Raw genomic sequence first — 12,306 nt, forward strand, 5'->3', positions numbered from 1 at the left:
GCCTATAGGGTCTCGCTAGCTCGTGTTTGGCTCTGCCCACCTCCTTGCTTGTTTTGCCCACTATGATTCATTTGCTCCCATTGGAAACGACAGGCTGAGGTCTATCTTGGGTTACATATAAAAAATCTTTGGTATGACACTGGGTCCTATTAGAAGAGTGTCTGAGGATTCCAAATCACACTCCTTTATTGGAGACAACTTCTATAGAATGAACAGTACAGTAGCAAATAGCTGTATAGTGATATAACTTCAGTTTAAATGGTACAGAAGCAAACAAGTAGATCAACCAAATGTATTTTATAAAGCTTGTTACAGTGCTCTACAGATACTCAGCCCAAAAAAATGAAAGAGCAAGCAATTGAGATGCAGAAGTACAGTGGCTAAGAAAAACTCCCCAGAAGACGGGAACCTAAGAAGAAACCTAGAGAGGAACCAGGCTCGGAGGGGTGGTCAGTCCTCTTCTGGCTGTGCCTTGGGGAAACTTTGAGTACACGTGGCCAATAAGTCAAGATGGTTATTCAAGATGTTCATAGATTACCAGCCATGTCAAGCAATAACCACAGTGGATATAGAGGGTGGAACAGTTCAACACCTCGGGAGTCAATGTCAGTTGGCTTTTCAGAGAGGACTGTGCCACCACAGCAGCAATATTTGTTGACCTGTTGCCACTAAAAAGGGCGACCAGTGGAGCACAAAAACCATTGTAAATACGACCTATATATATCTGTTTATTTTCCCTTTCATACTTCAACTATTTGTTATACTTCAACTATGTTACAACACTGTACATAGACAATATAACATTTGAAATGTCTATATTAATTTAAAAACTTTGAGTAATGTTTACTGCTAATTTCTAATTGCTTATTTCCCTTCAGTTTATTGTCTATTCCACTTGCTTTGGCAATGTAAACATATATTTCCCATGCCAATAAAGTCCTTAGAGAGATTGAGAGAGAAAGAAAAAGAGAGACAGAGAATGAGAGAGGATCAGCAGTACAACTGGGGGGGGACTGGTGACAGAGTTGGGCTCAGGCATTCTGGGAGGGGAGAGAAAGAAGAATTAGAGAGAGCATGTCTAAGATCACACAGTACACCAGATAGGCCAGACTGACCCTAGCCCCCAGGCCAGGGGTATTCAACTTGAAAGAACATTTTCACCACTGCTCTTTCACTGTATATGGCCATTAATATGTTATTAACATATTATAATGAAACAGCAGGGAGCATGTCTCGAAACCTCGACCTTCTAGCCCGAAGTCCAGCGCGCTATCGACTGTGCCGCAAAAGCATGGTCAAACGGCAGAGTCGATATCCGCGCTTATAAACCCAGAGTCGTTACAGTATAATATGGGCTCCGAGTGTGCAGCGGTCTAAGGCAGTGCAATCTCAGTGCTAGAGGCGTCACTACAGTCCCTGGTTTGAATCCAGGCTGTATCCCATCCGGCCGTGATCGGGAGTCCCATAGGGCGGCGCACAATTGGCCCAGCGTCGTCCGGGTTTGGCCGGGGGGTAGGCTGTCATTGTAAAATAAGATTTTGTTATTAACTGATTTGCCTAGTTGAATAGGGCACACGCAAATAAGAGCGTTTCTGCATCTCACCTGTAGAACGGGACCTCTACATTTACTGGTCGTAAGCTAGGTCGAAAAAAATATATACATATATATATATATAGGCATAAGGTTAGCAGTGTTGGTTATTAAGGTAAAACGATAATTTTATGAGAAATAGAAATGGGCGGGGTTTATGACTTTGTGGCTGTGGTAACAACCAAGCGGATCCAGTTAACAAATAGGCGATCAACCGCTTTTATTTTTGTGTCAACAACTTAACGTTTAGTCATGGTGTGGTGCTCAGTACCTGGATGTGCCAACTACAAGCAAGCACAGGCCGCTGGGGTAACGTTTCATCGGTTACCTGCCAGAGATATTACTCGTAGTCGACAGTGGCTGGCGGCAATAAAGAACGCAGCCTATGATGTGAATACTTCACTGGATAAATATCCAAATGTCCGGGTTTGTAGCCAGCACTTTCAGCCAGAGCATTTCGAAACGGACCTTAAATCTCAACTGATGGGGTTGCCAGGTCGTCGAACGTTGAAAAGTGAAGCTATTCCATCGATTTTCCCCTTGACTTCAAAGAGGAAGGCATCCGATCAGCCAACATCAGCGCAGCAGAAAACAAGTCGAGTTGAGGTAACTACAGTAACTATAGCGAACCGTTATTTATCTAGTTAAACCAACATCTAGCTCGTTTTCACAATACGCTGGCTAATCATTCCATCGCTAACCAACGTAATTAGCTAGCTGCTACCCGACGACGTGATTTGTAACTTTGCAAGCTAAAGTAAACTACGTTAAGTTACAGAGTCGCTGCTCCAGCCTTTTGCAGGTCTGTCACTACACTAGTTACCACAGCCACAAAGTCTACATTGTAAACAAATAAGTTTATTGGTCTTAATTTAAGGTTAGGCATAAAGTTAGCAGTGTGGTTAAAGTTAGGTTTAACATCAGATTTTATGAAGCTATATTTTAGAAATAGGCGGGGTTTATTGATTTTTGTGGTTGTGACAGAAAATTAGGGGCGACATGACCCGGAAGTAAAGTGGAAATGGCGTTTACGTGGGCTAAGCAGGTACGAACAACGCGTTGAGAAGTCAAACCTGTAATCTCATAATTTCTCTAGACTGTATTGTTGTCATCATCATGCCCGTGTGGTGTTCTGTACCATACTGTGCTAATTACAAACAAGCGCAAAAACAAGGAGTGATCTTTCACAGTTTACCTACCGGAGATATACCCCGATGCCGTAAATGGCTCGCGGCTATCAAGAATAATATTTACAATGTCAATACACCAGTGGCCAAGTATCAAAACATCCGCGTCTGTAGTCAACATTTTCGGCCAGAAGATTATTTGAGGGATTATCAATCTGAATTGATGGGGAAGCCAAATCGACGTCAGCTAAAAAGGGACGCGATACCATCGGTGTTTTCCTTCACAACAAAACGGAAGACATCAGATCAACCAACACCAGCACAGAAGAAAAGATCTCGATTAGAGGTAACCTAGCCCACCTAGACCAGGTTAGCTAGTTACAGCTAACGCTGTAGTCCTGTATTTAATGTATCGGCCAAATCAACTCAAGAGTTTGCTGAAATTCGTATATTTTCCACCCTCTCTGCTCAAGCCTTGCTGATCAGAAATTGTGAACTTGTTCCGTCTCCCGAGAGTCAGACGTTACTTCAGACGGTATTCCCAGCAATGTTTCAACCATGAAATCCTGGAGATCCAATAACCATTAGCTGCTTTAAGAAGGATTTCCAGTTTCTTAGATTTTTTTTGTTGTTCTAACATTGAAATGTACAATTAATCACCTGCGCAATAAACACAACAAAATCAACCTTGTTTACGATTAGTGTTTCAGGATCTCTCAACTGACTGACATCCACAGACATAGCTTCATCATCTCTACTCTTGCGTTGACAATTTCTACTGGCTCTACATAGGACACCTTCTCAATTTCTACTGACTCTGCATAGGACACCTTCTCAATTTGTACTGGCTCAACATAGGACACCTTCTCAATTTGTACTGGCTCTACATAGGACACCTTCTCAATTTGTACTGGCTTTACATAGGACACCTTCTCAATTTGTACTGGCTCTACATAGGACACCTTCTCAATTTCTACTGGCTCTGCATAGGACACCTTCTCAATTTGTACTGGCTCAACATAGGACACCTTCTCAATTTGTACTGGCTCTACATAGGACACCTTCTCAATTTGTACTGGCTTTTACATAGGACACCTTCTCAATTTGTACTGGCTTTTACATAGGACATCTTCTCAATTTGTACAGGCTCTACATAGGACACCTTCTCAATTTGTACTGGTTTTTACATAGGACACCTTCTCGACAGCCCTGATCCTTTCTACTTTGACCTCCTTCACCCTAACAGGCCACTCAGGGAACTCTGGAACGTGATTCACATCACAATTGGAACACCGTCTATCCTCAGAATCTTCAAAAATGATATTCCGTTTGCAAACACTTGACACGTGTCCAAACTTTTTACATTCATGACATTGAAGTATCTTTTATATATAAGCTCCCACCTGCATATCTCATATATCCCAGCTTTACATGGGTCGGGAGAACTTCTTCATCAAACATCAATAATACAGAAAGGCTTTCCTTTCCATTCACAGTGCGGGTTAAGTGACGTGAATCAACTATTCCTGGCATGTTCATCTTAATCCATAAAGCCTCAATCTCCATTGAGACGCCACATATGACTCCCATTTATCCGTGACCTATTCCAATAATCATAGCATTCCATTTCATGCGTCGATAATTAGAAAATCAACATCATACCAATGGTCACTCTGACTCCACTTCTCCCAATGCATCCTTCACCATCTTTGTGACCTCAAACGGGCCCCCACTCCAACAAGGAATGAGGCGTTATCATAGTGAGGCTTATCTTGGTTTATAACTCTAGCCATTCTTCGATGTTTCAGTGTTCCACTCATTTCCTCTATCTTCAATTGCACCCAACAGAAACAAGCCTTTGCTTCTGCTTCCGCCATTGCTCTCAAACCCGAAACTCCTCCTTCCAATGAATGAACTCAACCCCTATAATCAAGTCAATGGACGAGTTGAAGCGTATCAACGTATGACGTTGGTCACCACCACCTTTCAAAGTGTGTTGCATTATGGGTATAAAAATTGTCCGGCTTGAGACTACATGTCGACTGTGTGACCTTTACAACAACCATGTGACCAAAGGTCATGAATTTTCGACAGCAGTCGACTTGAAATGTTTGCAGATGCTCCTCACCAACTGCAATGTGAAGTCGGAACCAAAGCATTGTGGGAGACAACTTTCTGGGTTTTATTTGGAAGCAAAAGGCACTACATACTCAAATGGTTGATGTCGCCACCTATCATTGCTTACTATTAATGCGTGTTGACTGTTTTGGATGGATTACTATTTAGAGTTTAAATACATATTGATCCTTACATCCTTACGATCTAAATATGCAGGCCTACATATGATCCACATTTCGAACATAAATAAATGAAATATCCTGCTTGCAACAATATAGCTAATGTGTTTTTCTAGATGTTACTGTAATGTTGTGTCTCATGTTATAGACTGTAAAATCCCCAGAAAATCTGCTCATAGTGATTTTGATTTAGGAAATCTGCTCCCAAGTATTCCCACTCATCATAGAGACATGTGAACATATACAAATGTAAGCAAGGTTTAAAATGATTGTTTTAGTCAAATATTATACTGTTTGGACTTCTTGCGGTCAATTTGCAGTCTACAAATTATTTGTCATTATGTTACGACCCCCCCCACCGTCCGCTCAAGGAAAAATAGACCCACGGCTGAATCTAGTTGGTGACCTCTGTACTGTGAGTGTTTTGTCCTTCATGTGATTTATTTTTTTTACAATTCTATTCTATTCTTCACATGCTTACTGAGAAGAGCAACATAAAGGTTGAGAATTAAATAAACACACTGCAGGCTATAGTGACGCTGACATGCAATCAATTACAATACAGTAAGAAGCTATCACAGTTCCATGTTGCACAATCACACACAATAATGAGGACGTTGCAAGGGATGAAGTAATGGCAACGACAGAGCATGTCTATTATGCTGCAAAACACCCATATGTTCTCATTCTAGTAGCCTATAAACTCACTACCTCGTTATGTTTTGATATATAAAACCAGTCTTGTGGATGTTAGAAAGAGCTTGGGCTGGTAACTCATTTCCTCATCAGTATATTAATTCCTTGGAACATGGGGATCATGTTCAGCTTCGTGTAGAAGTGGAATTTCGATAGCATCGACTTCATCGGAAATAACAAAGACGAATGCCATTGTCGTGTTTCTTAGAAATCGCAGATATCCGACTTGCTGCCGGTGCATATGTACCTACCCCGACTTTATGTGTCGGACTTCTGTTTACAGTCGGCTTCTTTCGCCTTACCACTCAAACGTGCCCAGTCAGTCCACTGTTTTGTGTGTGTGTGTAATAGTCAAATCCGTCTGGATTGATCAAGTGGTCTCAGTTACTCTTGCCAGCCTATCAGGACCCGGTTTCCCAAAAGCATCTTAAAACCTCTTACATCTAGATGTTCCGCTATTGGAACGCCTCACCAATATCCAATGGTATAGCGTGGCGTGAATTACAAATGCCTAAAAAATGCAAAAACTTCTATTTTTCAAACATATGACTATTTTATACCATTTTAAAGACAACTCTCCTTTATCTAACCACATTGTCCGATTTCAAAAAGGCTTTACAACGAAAGCAAAACATTAGATTATGTCAGGAGAGTACCCAGCCAGAAATAATCACACACCCATTTTTCAAGCCAGCATATAATGTCACAAAAACCAAAACCACAGCTAAATGCAGCACTAACCTTTGATGATCTTCATCAGATGACACTCCTAGGACATTATGTTATACAATACATGCATGTTTTGTTCAATCAAGTTCATATTTATATCAAAAACCAGCTTTTTACATTAGCATGTTTTGTTCAGAACTAGCATACCCACCGAAACCGCCGGTGAATTTACTAAATTACTCACGATAAACGTTCACAAAAAACATAATTATTTTAAGAATTATAGATACAGAACTCCTTTATGCAATCGCGGTGTCCGATTTTAAAATAGCTTTTCGGTGAAAGCACATTTTGCAATATTCTGAGTAGATAGCCCGGCCATCATGGCTACCTATTTTGACACCCACCAAGTTTGGCCCTCACCAAACTCAGATTTACTATAAGAAAAATTGGATTACCTTTGCTGTTCTTCGTCAGAATGCACTCCCAGGACTTTTACTTCAACACCCAATGTTGTTTTAGCTGCGTTTTGTTCATGCGTTTAAGACACTATCCGAAGGGTGACGCGACGGCGCGTATCGTGACAAAAAATTTAAAAATATTCCATTACTGTACTTCGAAGCATGTCAAACGCTGTTTAAAATCAATTTTTATGCGATTTTTCTCGTAAAATAGCGATAATATTCCAACCGGGAGACGTTGTATCCGTTCAAACACTGAAAGTAGAAAATGGAGTCTTCACATGCACGCGCGCCCCAGTGTCATTGTTCTCAGAACGACCACTTTCCAAAACCCCTACTGTTTTTCACCCAGGGACTGCAGAGTTATCATTCCACATTCTGGCGCCTTCTGAGAGCCTATGGGAGCCTTAGAAAATGTCACGTTACAGCAGAGATCCTGTATTTTCGATAAAGAGGCTACAGAAGGCCAAGAAATGGTCAGACAGGGCACTTCCCATATAGAATCTTCTCAGGTTTTGGCCTGCCATATGAGTTCTGTTTTACTCACAGACACCATTCAAACAGTTTTAGAACCTTTAGGGTGTTTTCTATCCATATCAAATAATTATATGCATATTCTAGTTTCTGGGCAGGAGTAATAACCAGATTAAATCGGGTACGTTTTTTATCCGGCCGTGAAAATACTGCCCCCTATCCTAAACAGGTTAAGGCTAAGTTCATGGTTAGAACCTTCATAGGAACATCGTTAAATCTCCGAGCTGTTTCGCAAAACCATCGTTATTAACGTTGCACTTGAAAACACTTGTAAGCTAACATGCTGACCACACCTCCCGCGTCGCAAAATAAATGTACACGTTATTCAATCATTGCACCTACACTGCTCGCGCACGTAGAACTTGGTTCTATTTGTTACCCTTGATGTGCTGCAAGTCCCACCTTTAGGAGCATATACCCACTTGGGTGATTGAAAGATGAACTGAGGTCCAGACTCCAGTCCAGTTGGTGGTGGTAATGCACCTTAAATTTGGTTTCCAACCGCCATATATAAAGTCTGAAGAAGAAGCTTGAAGGAGGAGAGATTACTAGAAACTAACTTAGTAGAGGACCTTGTGCATTTCAGGCAAAATAACAACCCAATGTTTATATCCCAGGACAAATTAGCTAGCAACAGCAAGCTAGCTAGCTAAATTGCCTTAAATGTTTAATGCTTTTCGACCTGTCCCCAAATTAATATAGCTGGTTCAGAGTTCGTTTTACTATTTCAACCTGCATGTCTTGATCGCGTCTGGTGTGGGTGGTCAAAATCAAAATACGGGCGAGCGGTGTGCGTCGTTTTGCCTTCCTGTGTCACTTTATACACAGAAGATCTCCGCTAAACAGAATCACATGGTTTTATCCGTCTCTGTGACCACCGATGACTTCAGAACAAAGTTAACTACAAATTCAAACTTGACAATGTCTTTGCAATTGATACAAACAAACAATTTATAAAAAGGTGCTTCAAATGAGATGACTGCATTAAAATATAAAACAGTAGTCTAGATATCTATTTCAATCATATTGAAATACATTTTAATGTTCAATCAATTGAGTTCTATTTTGCTACTTGTATGCTACTGTCTGTAATTTGTCTCAATATATTTCATGATGTGTAGCCTAACATTTGTATTTTCTTTACAGTATCTGAAGAGTATTGAAGCTCTCATCACACCAGAGGTGAGTCAGTGCCATATCAATCACTACATTTGTTACTGTTTAATATAACACATAGCCTAGCCCTAACTCATTACTGTAGAGACTGATGGATGGTGCCATCCCTGTTTGAGGTCATCTTGTATGCGTTCCAAACGCCACCCTATATAGGGCAATACTTTTGATCAGAGCCCTAAGGGCACTATAAAGGGTTCCATTTGAGATGTAGACATTGACATGTTTACTGGGATGTCTTTACAATTAAAAGTGATCACAGATGTATCTATACAGGTGGCTCCAATATTGCCTGGAAGGAAGAACAAAGGTCAGTATAAAGCAACTCGGTGTCATCTACATTCTTGTCAGTGGTAAACAGCACTCACGTTTTCTTCATGTTTTTCTGTCTTGTATATATTTTTGATAATATCTTTGAATAGTTAACTAAACATTTTCTGCATTGTACTGGTCACCGTTTTGTCTTGTTTTTGGATTCTACCTGCCTTCCTTCCTCGGATCTTATCTCACTTCATATTTTTCTAAAATATCAACACTGGTGTATTGTACAGGCATCTTTTTCATTCCACTTCAAGAAATGGTAGTAAATTGGCCATGACGATTCCACTTAGTTTTCCAATTAGGCTGTAACAATGAAGACAGGTAGAATTTCTGTCTCATAGAATGTCAGTGATGTTCCAATGTGAATGTTCACAGGTGTTCTGACCCGTCCCCGTGTCCAGGATTCTGGAACCAGCATTGACATTACACCTGAGTACGTTCAAATAATCACACCACCTCTTGTTATCGGTACTTAACAATCCTACAGCCCAGATGTATTTGGTCATTAACTGTCCATTTTTGAAGTGTTTAGAGATTGTAAGATTGTGGTACGATTTTAAAACCCCTCTATGTTGCTTCTCCTCCATCCACAGGAGTGCAGATGTGTGTGTGAACAGAGCCTGTCTGCTGCAGCTCTTCCTAATCTGCGAGAGATGTGGCTGCGACTGTGATGCCAGGATCCAGGATGAACTGGGTTGCTTCTCTGTTGTTCAGACGTGTCCGTTCTGCAGTCACCACAGGAAATGGATGAGCCAGCCCTCTTTTTCCCAGGAAACCTGTGGATTGAATGAAGAGGTGGGTATGCACGGGATACAATGTAGTGGACACAATGAAATCCAAATTCTGCACACAACATTCTTAACAAGATTCTGGCATGCCTGTAATCCATAATAATGATATTTTGTTTTCCTTTCCTAAGGCGGTTGGAGGGACATTGTCCCAGCCATGTGAAGACAGACACCCAGACCTAGAGAACATTTGCTTGACTATGGAAATCACTGAGGAGTTGTGTGAACATGATGCTCGGTCCTCGGATGAGGAGAGTGAGGAGGACGAAAAGCCGAAGAAGCGGAATAAGCAGGAGAGATCAGATGAGACCGAGTGGAAGCCGTCTGATGAGGAAGACATTGTAATGGACTCTGATTCTTCTGAGGATTTGGAAACGGCAGGTTCCTCTGGTCTAACAGAAGAGGCCAACGTTGATAATTCTCAGAGCGGAATAGAGAAAGAAGAGAGACTTGTGGAGTGGTGCACTGACTGTGGAGCCGAGCCTGTACTCGCCTGCACCACACAACGCCATAAGAAGCTGTACGCCTGTGGTCTGTGTGTGACTGAGGTCCAACAAGCTGTTGGATTTGACCGATTCTACATGCAGTTCGAGGACCCGGCCAGCTTCAAGGAACATGTACGACGTGAACACAACACAAAACCTCATAGGTTGCTCTGTACAGACTGTGGCATCTTTCCTCACAAGAAGGACCATTGGTGTGAGCACAAGATCAAGAAATTCCGCTGTGTAGACTGTGGTAAGCGCTGTAGGACTGAAACGGGTATCAAGATTCACAGGCACCTCCACCACCCTGACCATGTTTTCCCCTGTAAGTTCTGCCTGCAGCCATTCAAAACCAGGTCAGACAAACTGACACACGAGGAAAGCCATCAGGATGAGAACTCTCCCTACCAGTGCTCAGAATGCTCCGAAAAATGTGATGACCTAATGGCAAGGAACAGCCACCTACGAACCCACAGCAACCTGAATAGAAACATCTGCCACACTTGTTACAAAGAATTTTCTAACAAAAACCATCTGGAGAGGCACATGATTATTCACAAAAGGCAGAAGCCCCACATGTGCCAGGTCTGCCAACAGTCCTTCAACCAAGCGAGCAACCTTAAGTCCCACATGCGCCTCCACACAGGGGAGAGGCCCTTCAAGTGCCAGCAGTGTGAGAAGTGCTTCAATCATAATGTCAGTCTGAAGAACCACATCCAACGCTATCATGGCCATGAGAAGAGTATCACAAGCTGAGGAAGAGGAGAGTACCACAGGCGGAGGCAGAGGAGAGTAACACAGGCGGAGGGAGAGGAGAGTAACACAGGCGGAGGGAGAGGAGAGTACCACAGGCGGAGGGAGAGGAGAGTACCACAGGCGGAGGGAGAGGAGAGTACCACAGGCGGAGGGAGAGGAGAGTAACACAGGCGGAGGGAGAGGAAGAGGGGAAGGGAGAGATAAGGTGAGGCCCAGAGGGACATCTAGAACCGCTGGGGAAAGAAATGTAGCTCTAGAAGACTTGGATTGATCACAGCAGTGTTGTGTTCATAGGGCATACCGTAGCAAAACGTTTTTTTCAACAGGAAATGAAAATGTAGCTATTTACTACTACTTTAACCAGTACTTAGTTTGTGTTGATGTTATATAACATGTATTGATGACTGTCTACATTATTTTAATCATTTGGAATTCCAGTTGTTTTAATAGTTGTTGAAATATCATATTAGAAAATAATTTTCTTATATTTTTATGGAGGATTTGTGTATTTGCTGTCATGAGGATGATTAATGTTGCATTTTGAAATATGGCCTTTATAGATTTTCGTGCAACTTTTAAGATTTGAAGTCAATGTAATATTCAAGCTCAATATAGTATCTAACTATATCACTGATTCATAGTCCGCTTAGTTCTGTGACATAAACAGAATTGTTCAACAGAGTGGTTAATTGTACAGTTCAATATGCACGTGCTTCACATACAAATGCAGAAATGTATATGTATTTATTATGGATCCCCATTAGTTCCTGTCAAGGTACCAGCTACTCTTCCTGGGGTTTGTTATGGACCCCCATTAGTTCCTGCCAAGGCAGCAGCTACTCTTCCTGGGGTTTATTATGGATCCCCATTAGTTCCTGCCAAGGCAGCACCTCCTCTTCCTGGGGTTTATTATGGATCCCCATTAGTTCCTGCCAAGGCAGTAGCTACTCTTCCTGAGGTTTATTATGGACCCCCATTAGTTCCTGCCAAGGCAGCAGCTACTCTTCCTGGGGTTTATTATGGACCCCCATTAGTTCCTGCCAAGACAGCAGCTACTCTTCCTGGGGTTTATTATGGATCCCCATTAGTTCCTGCCAAGGCAGCAGCTACTCTTCCTGGGTTCCAGTAACATTAAGGCAGTTTATACAATTTTAAAACATTACAACACATTCCCAGATTTCACAACACACTGTGTGCCCTCAGGCCCCTACTCCACCACATATATACAGTACAAAATCCATGTGTACGTGTGTGTATAGTGCTTATATTATCGTGTGTGTGTATGCATGTGTCTGTGCCTATGTTTGTGTTGCTTCACAGTCCCTGCTGTTCCATAAGGTGTATTTTCATCTGTTTTTTAAATCAAATTGTACTGCTTGCATCAGTTACTTGATATGGAATAGAGTTC

At 41.8% G+C, this 12,306-nt stretch overlaps 2 protein-coding genes and 1 long non-coding RNA gene across 4 annotated transcripts; 2 read left to right on the forward strand and 1 right to left on the reverse strand.

Moving 5' to 3' along the window:
* Window positions 1-160: 160 nt before the first annotated feature.
* LOC123726720 (uncharacterized) lies at window positions 161-2,133 on the reverse strand. Its single transcript, XR_006758842.1, has 2 exons — window positions 1,863-2,133; window positions 161-1,040 (listed from the first exon to the last, which is right to left on the reverse strand). It is a non-coding gene; the product is annotated as an uncharacterized lncRNA (long non-coding RNA).
* Window positions 1,741-11,575, forward strand: zbt17 (Zinc finger and BTB domain-containing protein 17). Of its 2 annotated transcripts, XM_014141163.2 has the most exons (6): window positions 1,741-2,197; window positions 8,522-8,557; window positions 8,825-8,858; window positions 9,245-9,302; window positions 9,463-9,664; window positions 9,789-11,575. In XM_014141163.2, the coding sequence occupies exons 1-6, from the start codon at window positions 1,844-1,846 to the stop codon at window positions 10,896-10,898; spliced, it is 1,794 nt and encodes a 597-aa protein (XP_013996638.1). In that variant the 5' UTR covers window positions 1,741-1,843; the 3' UTR covers window positions 10,899-11,575.
* Window positions 2,609-3,393, forward strand: LOC100286550 (THAP domain containing 4). Its single transcript, NM_001146489.2, has one exon. It carries the CDS (start codon window positions 2,708-2,710, stop codon window positions 3,071-3,073), a length of 366 nt encoding a protein of 121 aa, NP_001139961.1. The 5' UTR covers window positions 2,609-2,707; the 3' UTR covers window positions 3,074-3,393.
* Window positions 11,576-12,306: the final 731 nt, after the last annotated feature.

This window comes from Salmo salar, chromosome ssa14, assembly GCF_905237065.1.
Source record: "Salmo salar chromosome ssa14, Ssal_v3.1, whole genome shotgun sequence".
Lineage (NCBI taxonomy): Eukaryota > Metazoa > Chordata > Actinopteri > Salmoniformes > Salmonidae > Salmo > Salmo salar.

Coding starts and splice junctions, on each gene's coding strand:
- zbt17 (XM_014141163.2), top strand. CDS start 1,844: ATGGTGTGGTGCTCAGTACCTGGATGTGCCAACTACAAGCAAGCACAG. Junction 2,198..8,521: donor AGAAAACAAGTCGAGTTGAG/GTAACTACAGTA, acceptor TTTTCTTTACAG/TATCTGAAGAGTATTGAAGC. Junction 8,859..9,244: donor GCCTGGAAGGAAGAACAAAG/GTCAGTATAAAG, acceptor GAATGTTCACAG/GTGTTCTGACCCGTCCCCGT.
- LOC100286550 (NM_001146489.2), top strand. CDS start 2,708: ATGCCCGTGTGGTGTTCTGTACCATACTGTGCTAATTACAAACAAGCG.